The sequence below is a fragment of the Ictalurus furcatus genome, chromosome 4, assembly GCF_023375685.1.
Source record: "Ictalurus furcatus strain D&B chromosome 4, Billie_1.0, whole genome shotgun sequence".
NCBI lineage: Eukaryota > Metazoa > Chordata > Actinopteri > Siluriformes > Ictaluridae > Ictalurus > Ictalurus furcatus.
The window spans coordinates 4,802,501-4,820,470 of record NC_071258.1 but is presented as its reverse complement, the minus strand read 5'-3'; the positions used below and the strand labels follow the sequence as shown (position 1 = coordinate 4,820,470).

General features: G+C 41.3%; 1 protein-coding gene across 2 annotated transcripts in view; it reads right to left on the bottom strand.

Moving 5' to 3' along the window:
- The window catches only part of zgc:158464 (uncharacterized protein LOC791139 homolog), a 155,092-nt gene that overhangs the window by 102,679 nt on the left and 34,443 nt on the right, over positions 1-17,970 (bottom strand). For both annotated transcript variants that reach the window (XM_053622618.1, XM_053622619.1), the window contains exon 2: positions 12,787-12,919. In XM_053622618.1, the coding sequence (XP_053478593.1) occupies positions 12,787-12,919 (133 nt within the window). The remainder of the gene's footprint in view (positions 1-12,786; positions 12,920-17,970) is intronic.

Below are 17,970 nucleotides of genomic sequence, written 5' to 3'. Positions count from 1 at the left end.
TATTGAGCATTTTTGGAAGGAGTCTCCAGTGTCAGTGCTACGTAACAGTCAGGAGGTAAAACTGTAACTGTACGATTTCCACCACAGGACAGTCTTTGTGGTTGATCAGCAACACAAGAAGCTGAATTTTTTCTCATATTAACCTCAAGAGTGAAAAGTTACGGGAACGACAGTTACTAACTAGGTAATAACTAGGTAATAAGTGGAACTAACTCGTTTCACAGAAGATCAAATGGAGAAAAGATGTACTGATCCAAAACGCACTGCTCAAATGAAACGCATTCAAACACCGCTGCACTGGATGGATAATGTAATGTGTGTGTGTGCCAGTTAACAACTCATAAATGCTGTGCAACACAACTTTGTCACGTTAGCAGAAGCAGCAGGCAGCGTTATCATTTAACGCAGAGGTTTAATGCTAACCTAAAATAAGAAATCCGCAGACACAACTGGGACTCCGCACGGCTAGATCATTTCATTCAGTCTCAGCCGTCTAATTAGCCAAGTAGGTCAGTAGGGCAAGGTTAGGCTGTCAGTGCTGTTAGCTTTCACCCACCACCATTTCACCCGAAAGGAAGGACGTGGGTGGAAAAAAAGGAAGGAAACGTGATTATCAGGAAGAATATGAGCCCAGGCTGTTTCAGAGTCACAGCCTTCAGCATGACGGAGATTAATAGAGCCATTAATCTTCACCCAAAATGACTGACTTTAACAAGACACACAGCTACGCACCGTGTTTCTGAAATCCCAGGCATTAAAAATCGACATCAAGCCAGGAAATCTTGAGTTTGTGCCAATCACACACACACACACACACACACACAAACACACAAACACGCACAAACGCTGTACTACTTGTGAGGTTCTTTGTGGAATAAATTTAAATGTAGTATATTAATAATTATAGTACTTTTAACCAGAGAATAGAATTCTGAACTTTACACGATTCATACGCAGATAATGCAGAACTGCTAAATAACTGTGGAACAAACGGACACTTAGAACAGTCCGCTGTCACGCACTTATCTATATAGAAAGGGTGGCGCAACTAGTAGTACAAGAAACTATCAATTAAAGCTATCAAGAAATCAAGAAAGAAAGAGAAAGGTAGGAAGCAAAAAAATGAAAAAGCGTAAAACACAGCAAGCAAGATGGAAAAATAAAGCAAGAAACTGAATTAAAGCAAGAAAGAAAGAAAGAAAGAAAGAAAGAAAGAAAGAGAGAGAAAGGTAGAAAGCAAAAAAGAAAAGAAAGCATAAAACAAAGCAAGCAAGAAAAAGCAAGAAAGCAAAAACTAAATTAAAGAAATTAAGAAAGAAAGAAAGAAAGAAAGAAAAAGTAAGAAAGAAAGAAAAAGAGAAAGGTAGAAAGCAAAAAACTGAATTAAAGAAAGAAAGAAAACAAGAAAGTGAGAAAGCAAAAAAAGGAAATGAAAATAAAGGAAAGGAAAGATAAAGAAAAGTAACAAAATGAAAAGAAAAGATCCATGAATGCCCCAACACAGAAAGTTTCTTGGGAACAGTACAACTTTACCATTGATGTTAGCATCTTGAACGGAGCTGAACCGAGCCGAACCGAGCCGAACTGAGATGAGCTGAGCTGAACCAAGCCGAGCTGAACCGAGCCGAGCTGAACCATGCCGAGCTGAACTGAACCGAGCTGAACCGAGCTGAACTGAGCCAAACCGAGCTGAACCGAACCGAGCTGAACCGAGACGAGCTGAACCGAGCTGAACTGAGACGAGCTGAGCCGAGCTGAACCAAGCTGAACCAAGCCGAGCTGAACCGAGACGAGCTGAACCGAGCTGAACCAAGCCGAGCTGAACCGAGCTGAACCGAGCCGAGCTGAACGAAGTGCTTGGTGAGAGCCACAGGTTGTACGTCAGGTTTTAAACAGACAGAAAGGCCATCTTAGCACAGCTGGGTGCGCGTGTGTGTGTGTGTGTGTGTGTGTGTGTGTGTGTGTGTGTGTGTGTGATGGAACATACTGGTGTTTGTGTGAGTGACAGACTGTAAGCCTCATCAATAAGCACTCACTTCCTCCTTCAGTACGCAGCTCTCTCCTATACACACGCACCGCGCTACCAAGTGCTTTTATTTCATCATTTATCAAGCACTAATAGAAACATTTACTCAGCTGGCACTTATTATTCCACAGCACATCAGTGAAAACTCCGACAAGTCCATTTTTCAGTCTTGTATGAAAATGAAATCTATCTGAATATCCTGTTCGCACACCATTCACTACTAAAATGGATAGGTTTCATTACATGTATACGGCACACACACACACACACACACACACACACACACACACACACACACACACACATTTTCTAACTCATTTGTAAGGGACGACGTTGTCTCGTTTGAAAAACACAATTATTACTACAATCCTTTAGTTAAAAAAATATCCAAACACTTTTGGATGCTTGGACTGTACAGGGTGTGTAATAGGACGAATTACGCTACAGTGCTGCTGAAAGCTCAAATCCGATTGGTCAGAAAATGTTGGTTTATTTTCTACAACAGAAGCTCTGACAGTGGTTCTGGCTTAAATCAGTGGGATTGTTTCCATAGTAACAGTTAATACACTGAACGCTTTTTTTTTTTTTTTTAAATGAAGAGTCTCCCGTGTCAGGGGTTTGTAACAGTCTGAGGCAGAGCTGAAATGTAATTTTCAGGACACAAGGAAACGGTCCCACGCAGGACAGGAGACGCGTCGATCGACTGAACAGGAGTTTTATTCACAGAATGGAAGATATACTGAAGAATCTTTTCCTTTTTCGTAGGGTGAATCGTGGAGAGCGCAGGAGAACAGTGGACTGATGGATGGAAGGATTGGGATGAAGGTGAAGGTGAGGAGTAACCATGCAGGAAGACAGGTCGGTATACTCTCATGCTGAGACTGACGAGACCGGACAACGGGTACGTGAAAGCTGCGTGCTTATGAAGAGTTCTTGATTGGGATGTGACGGGTGTGGCGGGTTAATACTCAGGTGATTGTGTACGGGTAGGTGGAGCTGAAGGACCTGGTGTCGATGGTATGCTGGCTGAGACTGTGAGCGAAATAAGGAAAGGAGGATGGAAGGAAGAAAGGAAGGAAGGCGAACAAGAAAGAAAAAGAAAGAACGAAACAGTGGAGAAAAGCTTGAATGACGAATGAGTGAAAGAAAGAACGAAGGAACAAAAGAAAGAGAGGAAGAAAGAACGAAAGAAACAGTGGGAAAAAAAGCAAACAAGAAAGAAACAAAACATTTATGGAAGGAGTCTCCAGTGTCAGAGCTTCGTGGCAGTCGGAGGTAAAGCTGTAACTAAGTGTTGAAAAAGAGGGTTTTTTATTTTGTAGTTTCTCAGTAACAGGACAAGCTGTGCTCTACTAGCTGCGCTCAACTAGCTGCGCTCTAGTAACTGCGCTCTACTAGCTGCGCTCAACTAACTGCGCTCAACTAACTTTGCTCTACCAGCTGTGCTCTACTAGCTGCGCTCAACTAACTTTGCTCTACTAGCTGCGCTCTACTAACTTTGCTCTACTAGCTGTGCTCTACTAGCTGCGCTCAACTAGCTGCGCTCTACTAGCTGCGCTCACCTAACTGTGCTCTACTAGCTGCGCTCACCTAGCTGCGCTCTACTAGCTGCGCTCTACTAGCTGCGTTCTACTAGCTGCGCTCAACTAGCTGCGCTCACCTAACTGCGCTCTACTAGCTGCGCTCAACTAGCTGCGCTCAACTAGCTGCGCTCTACTAGCTGCGTTCTACTAGCTGCGCTCAACTAACTGCGCTCAACTAGCTGCGCTCTACTAACTTTGCTCTACCAGCTGCGCTCAACTAACTGCGCTCAACAGGCAGTTTGCTGAGAGAGGAATAAAAGGAATAAAACACTTCCGCTGGATCGTCTCTAGAGCCCAACCCGCTGGAACCGTTCGCACTGAACAGTCAGATGATGAAAGAAGAACAGTTTTCGATCCTGCCAAATCTTCCAGTACTGTATGCAGTGAGAAACCCCAAAGATGGACAGACCGGGAGAATAGCACAGGGAAAAGTACGGAAATAAAAGTCCGGATTCCTTTCTCTGACTCTAGTGTCTCCACATGTCTGATCAGTGTCAGGTTTATTGCTCTTAGCAAATCAGCTTACATGGAGGAAAAAATATACAAGGACATGCTTTGGCTCGTCAGAGAGAGAGAGAGAGAGAGAGAGAGAGAGAGAGAGAGAGAGAGAGGATGCTGTGGAGGATATGACACATTGCTTCACAACTATTGAACAGCAACAGTACAGGTGGGATCTGAAGCAAATAGAAAGAGAATGAGTGAGTGAGTGAGTGTGTGAGTGTGTGTGTGTGTGTGTGTGTGTGTGTGTGTGTGTGTGTACACTAGAATGACACCTATACTGCAGTGTGTTTACACTCAACAGAGCAGTATAAGTGAGTGACTTAATAAAACCGAGCATGGAAAGTAGACATGTCATCGTGTCATTAAGAACGGCTTGCTGTGCATTATCGAGTGCCTTTAAAAAATAACACTCACACCCTCGCTCTCCCTCTCTCTCTCACACACACACACACACACACACACACACACACACACACACACACCATCTCCTCAGAATTCTCTTTCACTCTTTTTTTTTTCCCCAGCATCATTTCCTCCAAATCTATTTGCTTCATTTTTTGTTCTCTTTTTTTTTTTACGACTCTCTCAGTCCACATGTCTCGCGTCCACACTTGGGTCTTTTACACACGGTGAAATGAAACATGGAAAAAGTGTGTACTGTAGAAGCAAGACCATTTTTTATAGATATATTTGCTCATCCCTTGAGTGTTTGCGCAACAGGGAAAACCCTGGGGATTGTGGGAAAATTCTCACTCTCTGTCTTTCACTTTCACACGTGGGGAGTCAGGAGAGGACAGAGCCGTTACTTGGCGTAACAAAAACGCTTCAGACAAGTCTCAACACAAGTGGAGTGTGTGTGTCTGTGTGTGTCTGTGGGAGTGAGAGAAAGAGCGTGTGATGGGTGAGAGGAGGGTAAGTGGGTGAAAGTGAGAGAGAAAGGGAAAGGAAAAAGGCCAGATAGGATAGGCAGTACACTTCCTCTAGTCTGTACTACAGAGGGGGGGGGGGGGGGTGAGTAAATGAATGTGTGAATGAATGAGTGTGAGTGAATGAGCGTGTGAATGAGTGTGTGAGTGAATGAGTGTGTGAATGAGTATGAGTGAATGAGTGTGTGAGTGAATGAGTGTGTGGATGAGTGTGTGAATGAATTAGTGAATGAGTGAGTGTGTGAATGAGTGAGTGAATGAGTGAGTGAGTGAATGAGTGTGAATGAGTGTGAGTGAGTGAATGAGTGAGTGAATGAGTGTGAGAATGAGTGAGTGAATGAGTGAGTGAGTGAATGAGTGTGAATGAGTGTGAGTGAGTGAATGAGTGTGAATGAGTGTGAGTGTGTGAATGAGTGAGTGAATGAGTGTGTGAATGAATGAGTGAATGAGTGTGAGTGAATGAGTGTGTGTGTGAGTGTGTGAATGAATGAGTGAATGAGTGTGAGTGTGTGAATGAGTGAGTGAATGAGTGTGAATGAGTGAGTGAGTGAATGAATGAATGAGTGAATGAGTGTGAGTGAGTGAATGAGTGTGAATTAGTGAATGAGTGTGTGAATGAGTGTGAGTGAATGAGTGTGAATGAGTGAGTGTGTGAATGAGTGAGTGAATGAGTGTGAGTGAGTGTGTGAGTGAATGAGTGTGAGTGAGTGTGTGAGTGAATGAGTGTGAGTGAATGAGTGTGAATGAGTGAGTGAGTGTGTGGATGAGTGTGAGTGAGTGTGTGAGTGAATGAGTGTGAGTGAATGAGTGTGTGAATGAGTGTGAGTGAGTGTGTGAGTGAATGAGTGTGAGTGAATGAGCGTGTGAGTGAGTGTGTGAGTGAATGAGTGTGAGTGAATGAGTGTGTGAATGAGTGTGAGTGAGTGTGTGAGTGAATGAGTGTGAGTGAATGAGTGTGTGTGTGTGTGTGAGTGAATGAGTGTGTGAATGAGTGTGAGTGAGTGTGTGAGTGAATGAGTGTGAGTGAATGAGTGTGTGTGTGTGAGTGAATGAGTGTGAGTGAGTGTGTGCGCGAGTGAGCGAGTGTGGATGTATTCAAGTGACTGAGTGAGTGTTTGACTAAAATGGCATGTCCTACTGCAACGTAACACACACCGCCAGATTTTTTCTTTAAAAAAAAAAAAAAAAAAAAGGGGGGGGGGGTAAAACAAAAGCCTTTCTGGCATTAATTATTTAAAAAAATTAACAATTGTGTCACGCTTCATCAGACAGATGAGTTCTATTTAAAAGGACATACCTAGCGTCGTCCTATAAAGCAACAATTAAAGCCTTCGTTTTAAAAGCAAGCCCATTAAAAATTCATGAAGTTGCAGCTGAGCTTATAAAATGTTTTTATTGTACCTTCTGCTCAGAGAGCGTCCGTCAGCTGGGACGTCACGCCATACACAGCACATTAAATCGAATTATTCATCCGAGATTCATTTGATCTGCTTTCTATTTGTCCCTGGTTAACTTTCAAAAAAAAAGAGAGAGAATAATAATAATAATAATAATAATAATAATAATAACAATAACAATAACAACAACAACAACAACAACAATAATAATAATAATAATAATATAATAATTTCTAGGTTTGGGAATAAAAATAGCTTCATAAACTCTAGATATTGTTTCAGATTAGTATAAGAAGGGAATCGTTTTTTTTCCCCTCACAGCAGAATTAGTGTGAAAGATTCCTGCTGGTATTAATACAGATAACAAATTCCTACTTTTTTTTCTTTTATTATTTGTCTCTTTGATCTACACCCACTCCGACACAAACTGAACAGGAACTTATAAGCAAGCTACAACCACTAGCCCCGCCCCTCATGCTAACCTGAACCACTGAAGACGTTTCACACGAGTCGACTCGAGTAAATCTACGCTGAGGCAAACAAAATGCAGGTGAGAGAAAAATGAAGAAGGGACGGATGAAGGAAACCGATAGACGGGGTATGAGAGAGACCAGATACAGTTCAACTACATCATGTTATATTTAGATAAAGCAATTGTAATAAGTCCTATAATCATCGCAGTGACTCTCAGCAGCGTGGTTTGTTTGTTTCTTTGTTTTCCGTTTGTTCGTTCCTTTGTTCGTTCATTTGTTTGTGTGTTCGTTCATATTTATTTATTAGTCTTGATTGATGTTATTTTGAAATTAGTTTTTCAAGTGGTTTGTTTCTTTAATCAGTATTTTATTCAAAATTTGTATTCATTTATTTGTTTGTTTGTTTGGTTTATTTATTCATATATTCTAACTGATTTATTAATTTTTATTAGTTTATTTTTTGTTTACATATCTGTCCATATATTTGTTTGTTTGTTGTATTGGTTTATTTACTCATTTATTCTAACTGATTCATTTATTTAGATATTTAATTTATGTTTATGTATTGTCCATATATTTGTTGGTTTGTTTGTTGTATTTATTTATTTATTTATTTACCTATTCTAGCTGATTTATTTTTATTTATTTGGGGTTTTTTTTTGTTTATTCATTTGTCCATACATTTGTTTGTTGGTTGTATTTATTTATTTACTTATTCCAACTGATTTATTTATTATTTATTGGGGGGGGGGGGTTATTTATGTATTTATCCATATATTTGTTTGTTGTATTTATTTATTAATTTGATTATTCTAACAGATTTATTTATTTTATTTTTTGGGGGGGTTTTTTGTTTATGCATTTGTCCATATATTTGCTTGTTCATTTGTTGTATTTATTTATTTACCTATCCTAACCGATTTATTTATTTTTATTAGTTTTTTTTTGTTTTGTTTACGTATTTGTCCATATATTTGTTTGTTTGTTGAATTTGTTTATTTATTTCAACTCATTTTTTTTTTTACTTATTTGTTTATTATTTATTTATTTATTTATTTATTTATTTATTTATTTATTTTGTGTTCGTGTATTTGTCCATATCCGTTTGTTTGCGTATATTTTTAGCTTTTGTTTTCATTATTGTTTATATTTCTACTTTATCTAGCAAGGCTGATAAAACAAAAACACAGAATGCACTGAATATGGAGTATGGAGTCAGAAACTCAAGGTGACGAAGCTTTAAACGACTAGATTACTGCAGAATCATTTTCCTTATCCAACACAACTGATCATTTCTGCTTAAAATCTATAATGCCACTTTAGCGATTTAGTAAATAATTGACGAGCAGAGAATTAAAAATGACTCCGCTTTCAGCCGAGTCTTTACCTCGATAACACACAGGTTTGTATTAAGGACCGCTCCGGACGCCGGAAGTATGAGGACGATGTGCTAATCCTAAACCGTGATCTGCAAACCCCGTCTCATCGTTCACATCCGATTTTTAAAAGATTTGCTGAAATTGCTCTTATGCACTACAGACTACGTCCAAGCTCAGTAGAGGAATTTAATATGCTCATATTAGTGTTAACCATAGCGATACTACCTTTATGATATTACTGTCCCCTAATTGCATAAACATCGCAGACACATCTGCATAGCCAGCATAATCTGCCAGCACACTGACTGCGTGCGATGGGATTGATCCACTATAAATGAGGAAAAGATAGGAATTTGAAAACTGCACCATCAACAGCACTTATTATATTAGGAGGATATGCGCTGGCATCCATCTTCCTCAGAGACGTAAACGAGACGTCAGCACGGCGGCTCCTTAAAGACCAGTTACAGCAGATTACACTCAGAAGTTGCTGCTTCACAGTCATTTTCTGATATTTCCTGATTACCGAGTTTTATCCCGCATCCATCACGAGTTACTCCCTTCGGCTTTCGACTCAACCACCGATCCAGGGAGGGCGCACGAGTGAGGGTTGTTCGTGCAACCAAACTTCATGTCTGTTTACATTGCATCAAGCGTTATACCGGACATTTTTACTATCGTTACCGACAATCGTTATTATCGTTATCGTTACGTCGATAAATACCAATAACGTTTTATCGCCAAGCCCTAATAGACAGACAGACAGATTGCCAGAAACATGGACAGGCAGACAGACAGATCACCAGACAGATGGACAGACAGACAGATTGCTAGATACACAGACAGATAGATAGATAGATAGATAGATAGATATAGTTAGATAGATACACGGACAGACAAACAGAGACAGATAGACAGAGACAGACAGACAGATTGCTAGATACGCAGACAGACAAACAGACAGACAGACAGACAGATACATGGACAGACAGATCACCAGATACACGGACAGACAGACAGAAAGACTGCTAGATACACAGACAGACAGAGAGACAGACAGATATAGATAGATAGATAGATAGATAGATAGATAGATCGATATAGTTAGATAGATACATGGACAGACAAACAGAGACAGATAGACTGCTAGATACACAGACAGACAGACAAACAGACACAGATAGATAGATAAATACATGGACAGACAGATCACCAGATACACTGACAGACAAACAGACAGACAGAAAGATTGCTAGATACACAGACAGACAGAGAGACAGACAGATAAATAGATAGACAGACGGATACAGACAGACAGATCGATAGATAGATACACTGACAGACAGACGCACAGACAGATTGCCAGATACATGGCCAGACAGACAGACAGACAGACAGATCAATTGATAGATAGATAGATAGATAGACAGACAGACAGACAGATAGACAGATAGAGACAGACACAAACAGACAGACAGATAGGTTGCCAGATACACGAACAGACGGACGGACACACAGAGAGACAGATGGACACATGAATAAAGATATTCGGAGATACAGACAGACATGCTGCATATACAGTACATATAGCTACACAGAGAGACACAGACTTACAGAGAGTGAGACAGAAAGCTAAAACAGGTAGATAGACAGAGAGACAATCAGGCAGAGAGATAGAGAGACAGACAGACTGAAAGATAGAGCGATACCGGAAGTGCATAGATAAACAGACAAATATTGATCGAATTTTGACCTCCAGTGGGAAATTTGGGAACAAAAGTGAAACAACTGAATGATTAATATTAATAAACGTGTTGATCTCTCAGACCTTACATTCACGTGATTCTGAGCTGAGAGCTACACGGAGAAGTGTCAGGGGGTTTGCTCTTCGGGAATATGGAACAACAAAAGGTGAATTTAATGTGTCACATTCCCTGCATTACTTATTTACATTCACACCTGTGTGCATGCGCTCACACACACACACACACACACACACACACACACACACACACAGCCCTGCTATCAGGAGCATCCCCAAGCATGGCACAGGCTACTGCATACATTTACATCTATTTCCATAAATACTGTTTGTTTATTTTGTTAATAGTGAGGAAATCAAATCTTTTTTTTTTTTTGTATTTATTATTATTTAAATAAATTGTATTTCGACTAATAGTCTAAAGACACTATGGGGCATGCAGTGCTAAGTACTGAACAGCATATGGGGGTTAAGAAAGGTCATGGATTCTGCCTTACTGCCTCTAATCCAGTAGCGCTTTGGAGAGGGGTCAGAGGTCGAGCTAGAACAACAACAGCGGAGTGGATTTTTAATCTTACAATGCCTTTCGGGGGGGGGGGAAAAAAATCACCACTGAATACCGACAACAGACGACAACATCCAGGTGAACAATATTACACTGCAGCGTTTATCGGAACCACGTTACCGACAGGTGGGATCACTTTCCAGCAAAATAATCCAGTAATTCAGTGCAGTAGGGTGTGGAAGCTACGACGCGTCTAATCTCAATAACTCAGCAACTTTTCAAAGTCCTGGAAATCAAATCTCAGTTTCCATTCCAAAAAAAAATAAAATAAATATACACATTAAAAAAATAAATAAATGAATCAGTTACGTTTTGGAAAATTCCATGAGGATCTTCCTTAGCCAGCATATCATCTGCGCACTTTATTTTCGGTTTATTTTTTATTCCGCATACTTTATTTTTGGTTTTAAAAATAAATAAAATAAAGACGACCGCAGACGTGTTCGATATCCCCCCCCCCCCCCCGTGTCATTCCACATTATTACACATAACTTTATTTATGGACTTTAACGTTGGGGAATTCTTTATATTTCTGGATTTCTTGAGTTAATCCTGATGTCTGGTGAAAATTTCACGTGAATCATGATTAATGAATTGTTTGGAGGTATGAAAAATGCGATCGAAAAAAAAAGTCCACAGGTTTTTATTTTTGGGCAAAAATGAAGGCACAATAACGACGCGAAATCCAAACACACTTTTAATACAGCCCATCATTAGTCTATTCCACTCCTGACTGCTTTTCTATGGCAGATCCTCCACTCGAATACATGCGCTGATGCGGAAATCCACTCGTTTCTTTTCCTATTTATTGTCTCTCTTTGCATAAATCCGTACGCCGTCCCTCTGTGAGTGATATCGGAGCAGAGCGGACAATAGAACAGCGCCAGGCCATTGTTTCAGCCGAGACGAGGAGTACAGTTCGGCACAAAGCTGTCTATTGTTCCAACCAGAAGGCGGATGAAAAAGAAGCCGATAGTAAAGGCTGTCTCCTCTCCAGACGACATCATAGCTCTCATTAACCGTGCCAGCCCTTGTTACACAGTGTGTACGCTTGTGAGTGTGCGAGTGTGTGTGTGAGGGTGTGCTTCACCTTTCAACATTCGCAGTCTGTTGCATTTTTATTTTAAAAAAAAAACAACAACAACAAAAAAAAAACGTATTGTGCTTATCCGGCGCTAGACAGCTCGCATATGGCCGAGCGTGCCCGTTCAGACAGGTGAACAGATTCCCTGAGCTTTACTGAAGATAATTAAACTACCGCCATCGGAACAAAGACAAAGTGAGCAGCTGCACGTAGCAGAACGACGGCTCACGTGCGACGGGAAAAGCGAGAGAGAAAATCTGGGACAATATTTACATTTACACTTACAGCATTTAGTAGATGGCCTTATCCGGGACGAACATGTCACAAGCACATGTCCTTGTGTCCAGATTGAATCCCCCTTCTGCAGTTATAACACCCTCCACTCTTCTGGGAAGGCTTTCCGCTAGATTTTGGGCAAAGTGAAAATGAAGTTTGGGGAAGAAGCGCATATGGGTGTGACGGTGAGGTGTCCACAAACTTTTGGCCATATAGTGGGCGTCTGTGGCTCGGGTGGTAGAGCGGGTGGGCCACGAATCGTAGGGTTGGCGGTTCGATTCCCGGCCTACGTGACTCCACGTGCCGAAGTGTCCTTGGGCAAGACACTGAACCCCAGCTTGCTCCCGATGGCAAGTTAGCGCCTTGCATGGCAGCTCTGCTACCATTGGTGTGTGAGTGTGTGTGTGAATGAGAACCAGTGTAAAGCGCTTTGTATGACTGCTAAGGTTAAAAAACGTGCTATATAAGTGCACAGCTACACACTGTATATACATGCCATACAATCACTTTATACCTGTTTATTTTAAGCACTTTCTGCTGCAAAGTATCAAAGGCGCCATATTATCAAACGATAGTATTCGACTACAGTACATACTGGAATACAGATATAGTTGAATATGGTTTATGGTTAAAACCAGCAGCAACAACAACAACGCGGGCATCTTCTGTTGAACCAAAATCCAAGGATGAAACCCCCATTCGACAAATAAACACCACTCCCGATACGTCCAGCTGAGCAACGGAGCCGTGCCATCGTTGGCCGCAGAAAAAAGAAAACCCGATTAAAACGACGGCGCAGAACCCAAACCCTTACCAGCCATCATCTTCTGAGCCTCGTACGGCTCCATGTAGCCGTCGTTCTCCACCGGCTTCTCCGCGCTGCTCTGGGTGCCACCTGCTTGATCCGCAGCATCGAAAGGGTCGGCGTAGTCCTCCAAGATGATCACCTGCAGAGAAAAGCAGACGTGTGTGTGAGGGCTGTGTGTGATCTTTCAGAAAGCCCTGCTGTGCGAGGTCATCTCCCAAACTGAGGACAGAAGGAAGCGACATCCGAGTAGAAAACAGAGCCAAGAGATGAGGATTAAGGTCAGGGCATGAGGAGTACAGAGTATAAGCAACTGCTTTTAACCCTTTAAAACCAGTCCGCTTTTATTATTCAGTCATTCCTCCTAAAGCGTATTATTCAACAACTACAGTGAAACTAATAGGACAAGACGTGTAATCACGAGTGTTAAAATGATGTGAAAATATGGAGCTGTTGATTAGTCCAGGGTGTTTCAGGGGTTACATGTCTTGTTCGGTTCGTTTCCTCTTCACTCTTTTCGCCTCACTACCAGGCCATCCGCAATAATGAAACTGAACTCTAATCGTCTCTGCATTTCAAAAACATTTCATTTCCAAAGTAGAGAACTTCATTACTAAGGGACGCACAAACAGCCTCAAGATGTGTGTGTGTGTGTGTGTGTGTGTGTGTGTGTGTGTGTGTGTGTGTGCACGCTACTGAGGCTGTCAGAATGAATTTCACACACACCCAATGCGATTTCAATTTTCATAATATTTGTGTATTCAAATGCCACATTTGAAAAACAAAAACAAAAATAAAAACACACATTTAAATCTTCAACAGCCCACGTTCTACTTTCCCACATGCAAGTGTTTGGGCTAAAATAGGAAAAAGGTTCCGTTTATACACATACGGATACACTTTCCGAACCACTCTATTAGGTGCCCCGGTACACCTGTTTATTCATTCGTGCGTTTATGTGATCGGCCAATCACGTGGCGGCTGAGCGACGCGTAAAATCGTGCGGATACGGGTCGAGAGCTTCAGTTAATGTTCGGATTGGGGGAAAATGTCGGTGACTTAGAAGCATGGCGTGTTTGTTGGTGGCATATGGGCTGGTTGAGTTTTTCAGAAACTGCTGACCTCCCAGGAATCTCACACACACACACACACACACACAAAACGGTTCACACAGAATGGTCCAAAACACAAAAAAACATCCAGAGAGCAGGGGTTCAGAGGAGAACGGCCAGACTGGTTCATGATACAGTAACGCAAATAACCACTCTATATATTACATACATACATACATACATACATACATATAGTGTTTTTTTTTTCCAGACTATTATATTCTGAGGTTATTAATAACCCATGTTTTAGTGTCTTTAGGGCGATTAATCTTTCTCTTCACACTCTCTCTGCCCGTCCTGTAACCTGACCGGCTTCTGCATTGTTTCTAATTCACTTCAGCTAAAACCATGTCCCAAATCGATACGTGTAAATGCTAGCATGACCGAGAGAGAGAAGTAGAGATACAGAGAGCGTATCACGCTACGACAGAAAGAAACTTCCCCCTCTGCATTCAAACAGTGCAGCAAAAACAGGCTTTGGCAGCGATTCAGACCTAATTACAGGCCTTGATTTTTTTAAAGGCCATTTCATAGCGAGGATGGTAATTAGGTGGACATCCTGGGCCGTGGACGTAAAAACAAAAGGTCCTGAATTTCATTCATTACCTCAGCCTGTATCTCACGCAAGAACTGGATCCCTTCGACACCAGACAGCTGTAATCAGCTCCACGCGAAAGCAGCAATTTGGAATATTTTCCACCCCATGTTTATTCATCCGAGCCTTTAGATAACTGTCAGCTAGCAAACAAATAACCATGCTCTGGTTTGGAATGTATGAAGCATCTGAAAGACTTACATAACCACGTGCGGTTTTCGTGCACTCACATTTGCTAGCAATTACAAAGCGATGAAATATGCACGTTTCCCCCCTCAGAGTGACATAACGTATTGATTTATGAATATAATAACACATTTGATAGAACCTCAGGAAACAAATGAGCAATTTAAAACCACCACGGTGGCGACGTTAATTACGGTCGGAAAATGCGAGATGTCGGTGAATTGGCCTTTGGTGGAGCCGGAGTCAGCCCGTACCATCTGCCGAGCTGGAAACCGTTTCAGAGCTTGGAAAGTGACCGAGAGTGTGCCATGTTTCCGCGTTCTCCGCGAGAGTTCACGCAGAGTCCAGGGCGATGCAAGTGGAGCAGGAATGTCAGGTATAGAAAGAATGCGAAAGGTAAATGAATCAAGGGAAGCGTGAAAGGATGTGAACCGCTCCAATCACGACGACGGCGTGCCTCAATGGCATGCTGAACTCTTGCGCTCGGGATAAAAGTTGCACACATTTTTTTGTTGTTTTTTCCCCTTCAAATGTCAGGAAAGAGAGAAGAGTGTATTCATCACACGACATGTTCTTCCGTAGGAGGCAGATGTGATGGGCAGGTTCGTGTTAAACAACATGTGGGAAGACTGAATGATTAATGAGGAGTAAATCAAATAAGCGCTGCTCATTTTGCCTTAATCAGATCATTTGCCAGGTTATCGCTTGACTTCATGATTACGTGGGTTTTTCTCTTTTTTTTCTTTCTTTTCGCTTTATTGACAGTATCGATGCAACAGCTCTGACATGTTCACAAGTCACGGAGGTGTGAATAACAAAAGGTGCATAGTGTGATCTTAGCGCAGGATCCAGAGCTGTTTAATTGAACCAGCTATAGCTGCGTTTACATGGACAACAATAATCCACTCTTAATCCGATTAAGACCATACTCTAATTAAGAAACTACCATGTAAACAGCAATTTTTACTTACCTTAATCTAATTAAGGTCATAATCGAAGTAAGCGATAATCTAATTAAGACAGGCGGAGTACTCCTGTTTTAGTCGCATGATGGACGTGTGGTAGTGACATGTACACACCGTAATCACATTATGAACGTCGTGTGAGAGTTTTCACCGCATTTTGCGACAGGACACGATCGCACACGGCAGTTTTACGTTTTACGGCGAACAAGAGAGTTCGGCTGTGTCCCAAATCGCATACTTTCCTACTATAGGCCTGTAGTGGGGAAAAATACATGTATCTCGGCTGCTATATAGACGGTAAGTACGCGATTTGGGACACACCCACCGCTTCAAGCAGTCGTCTATTAGCACGTATAGCATGACAAATAATTAACTGCACTTAAAGCGTTCGTAAAAAAAATAAATAAAAACACCCAAAACTGTATACGGTCCCATAACGAAGACGAACTGTATGTTGATACGTAAAATTCTGGAGGGACGTCGGACGGCGTGGCGCGGTGACGTAATGACGCGGGCTGTTAATCTAATTATGTTCTAGAACATGTAAAACGGGAACATGACAGGAGTATTCAAAAATCGACTCATGTAAACACCTTAATCACATTATTATCTTACTCAGATTAATGTCAATAATTAGATTACTGCTGTCCATGTAAACGTAGTCAATGAGGATTCTCCATTCTAAACAGTGTGGATTCATTTTCTGTAACAGCAGCTCTGACATTAGAGTGTCCCAAAAGTCTCCGTACATGGGGGACTACGTTTGCCAGAACCACGTGGGTTGTGCTTTCATCAGTGGACGTTCGTGGACGGCCACGTCTCGGTCGGTCCGCGACACAGCCAGTCTTTTTGGATTTGTTAATAAGTTTGGAAACAGCGTCGTGTGTGATGGGCTCGCCGTGTTTCCTGTTCAAGTCCATCGCGACCTTGCGGCAGCTTCCCGATTCCAGCCATGAGGATGATTTCAACAGGTTCTTCTTTTGTCAAAGGCGTTCTTAAAGGCTATCTGAAAATATGAAAGCATGAAAAAGTTTGGAAGACATTTAGCTAAAAAAGCGTAATAAATAAATAAATAAATAAATAAATAAATAATTCCCCTCTATAGGGACACCCTGTAGCGCCAGCTGCAAGGCGAATCATCAACAATGCACGCACTCGTTCTAATGCATTATCGTTTCTATAGTAACAGCTATAGTAAGAGTGATGCTCCGCATGAACAGATTTTTTAAAGTGTCTAAGCATTGATATGGTGGTTCGAGCTATAAATTTTGTATTTTTTTAAGGAGTCTGTTGAGTAAACAACTGTTTATAGCTGCTATAATGTAAGTCAAACTGTGGGGAATTGCAGTGGGATGTGGGTTAGGGGTGAGACTTGAAATTGTGTACGCACTGGATGTAGGAGCTCCACATTTTAACATTGGCCTACGCTGTGATGTACTCCGAAATACCCCAAATACACCAAAAACAGCTGTCTTTTTACATAATAAAAACCGCAGACGATCCAAATTCCTCAAGTGTTCTGAATTCTCTGATATTAACTGACACGCTGTAGAAGCCCCGCCCCCTTCCCCCAGTTCACACTGGTATAATTTTGGCCTGTGCTCGCTATGCTCAAAAGATGCACCTGTATGTATGTGGCAGATGATGGTACAAAAGATGTATGTGGCAGTCTCGCTTTCTGCCAAGAAACACGGAGAAAGTTTTGAGTTCAGCAACAAAAAAAAAAAAAAAAAAAAAAAATCAATAATAGACCCACAACACAGTGTAAAATCGAATACTTTAAAAAATAATGTTAATTGAGAATTACCATTATAACTGCACCGTGATTAAAAACTCTGTGTTTGCTTTTCTTTCCTGCGGTGGTCAGACGCATTCAAACAGTTTGTGCAGCAGATCAACAATGCAGGACTCGGCATTATTCTTTATTCTTATTTGGGGTTGTCTGGTCGGCTGTATTAGAGATATCCTGGGGTTTTTTTTTCTGTGTGGTTCTATTTTATTTGATTTTCTTAGTCGGCTAGTAATACAGAATAAAAGTCCTCAAAAAACTGCAAAGTAGATCTCATGGGGAAGACATTTGAATACTTCTGACGTGAGTGATAACAGGAACAAACGTTGAACTTAACTATATGATGTATTGCTCATTTGTAATAAAAAAAATAATTAGTTAGTGATGATGTTGCGAATTATTGTTGTTATCGGAAATTAACTTCCGCTTGATAACTTTCCTGTTCTTTTCCTGGGACAGCCCACCTCACCGTGTTTTATTCTGTACAGAACAAATAGTGAGTCAGTCAAAAGGATTTCTTTTGATTGCGAGTCGGCTAATCTATCA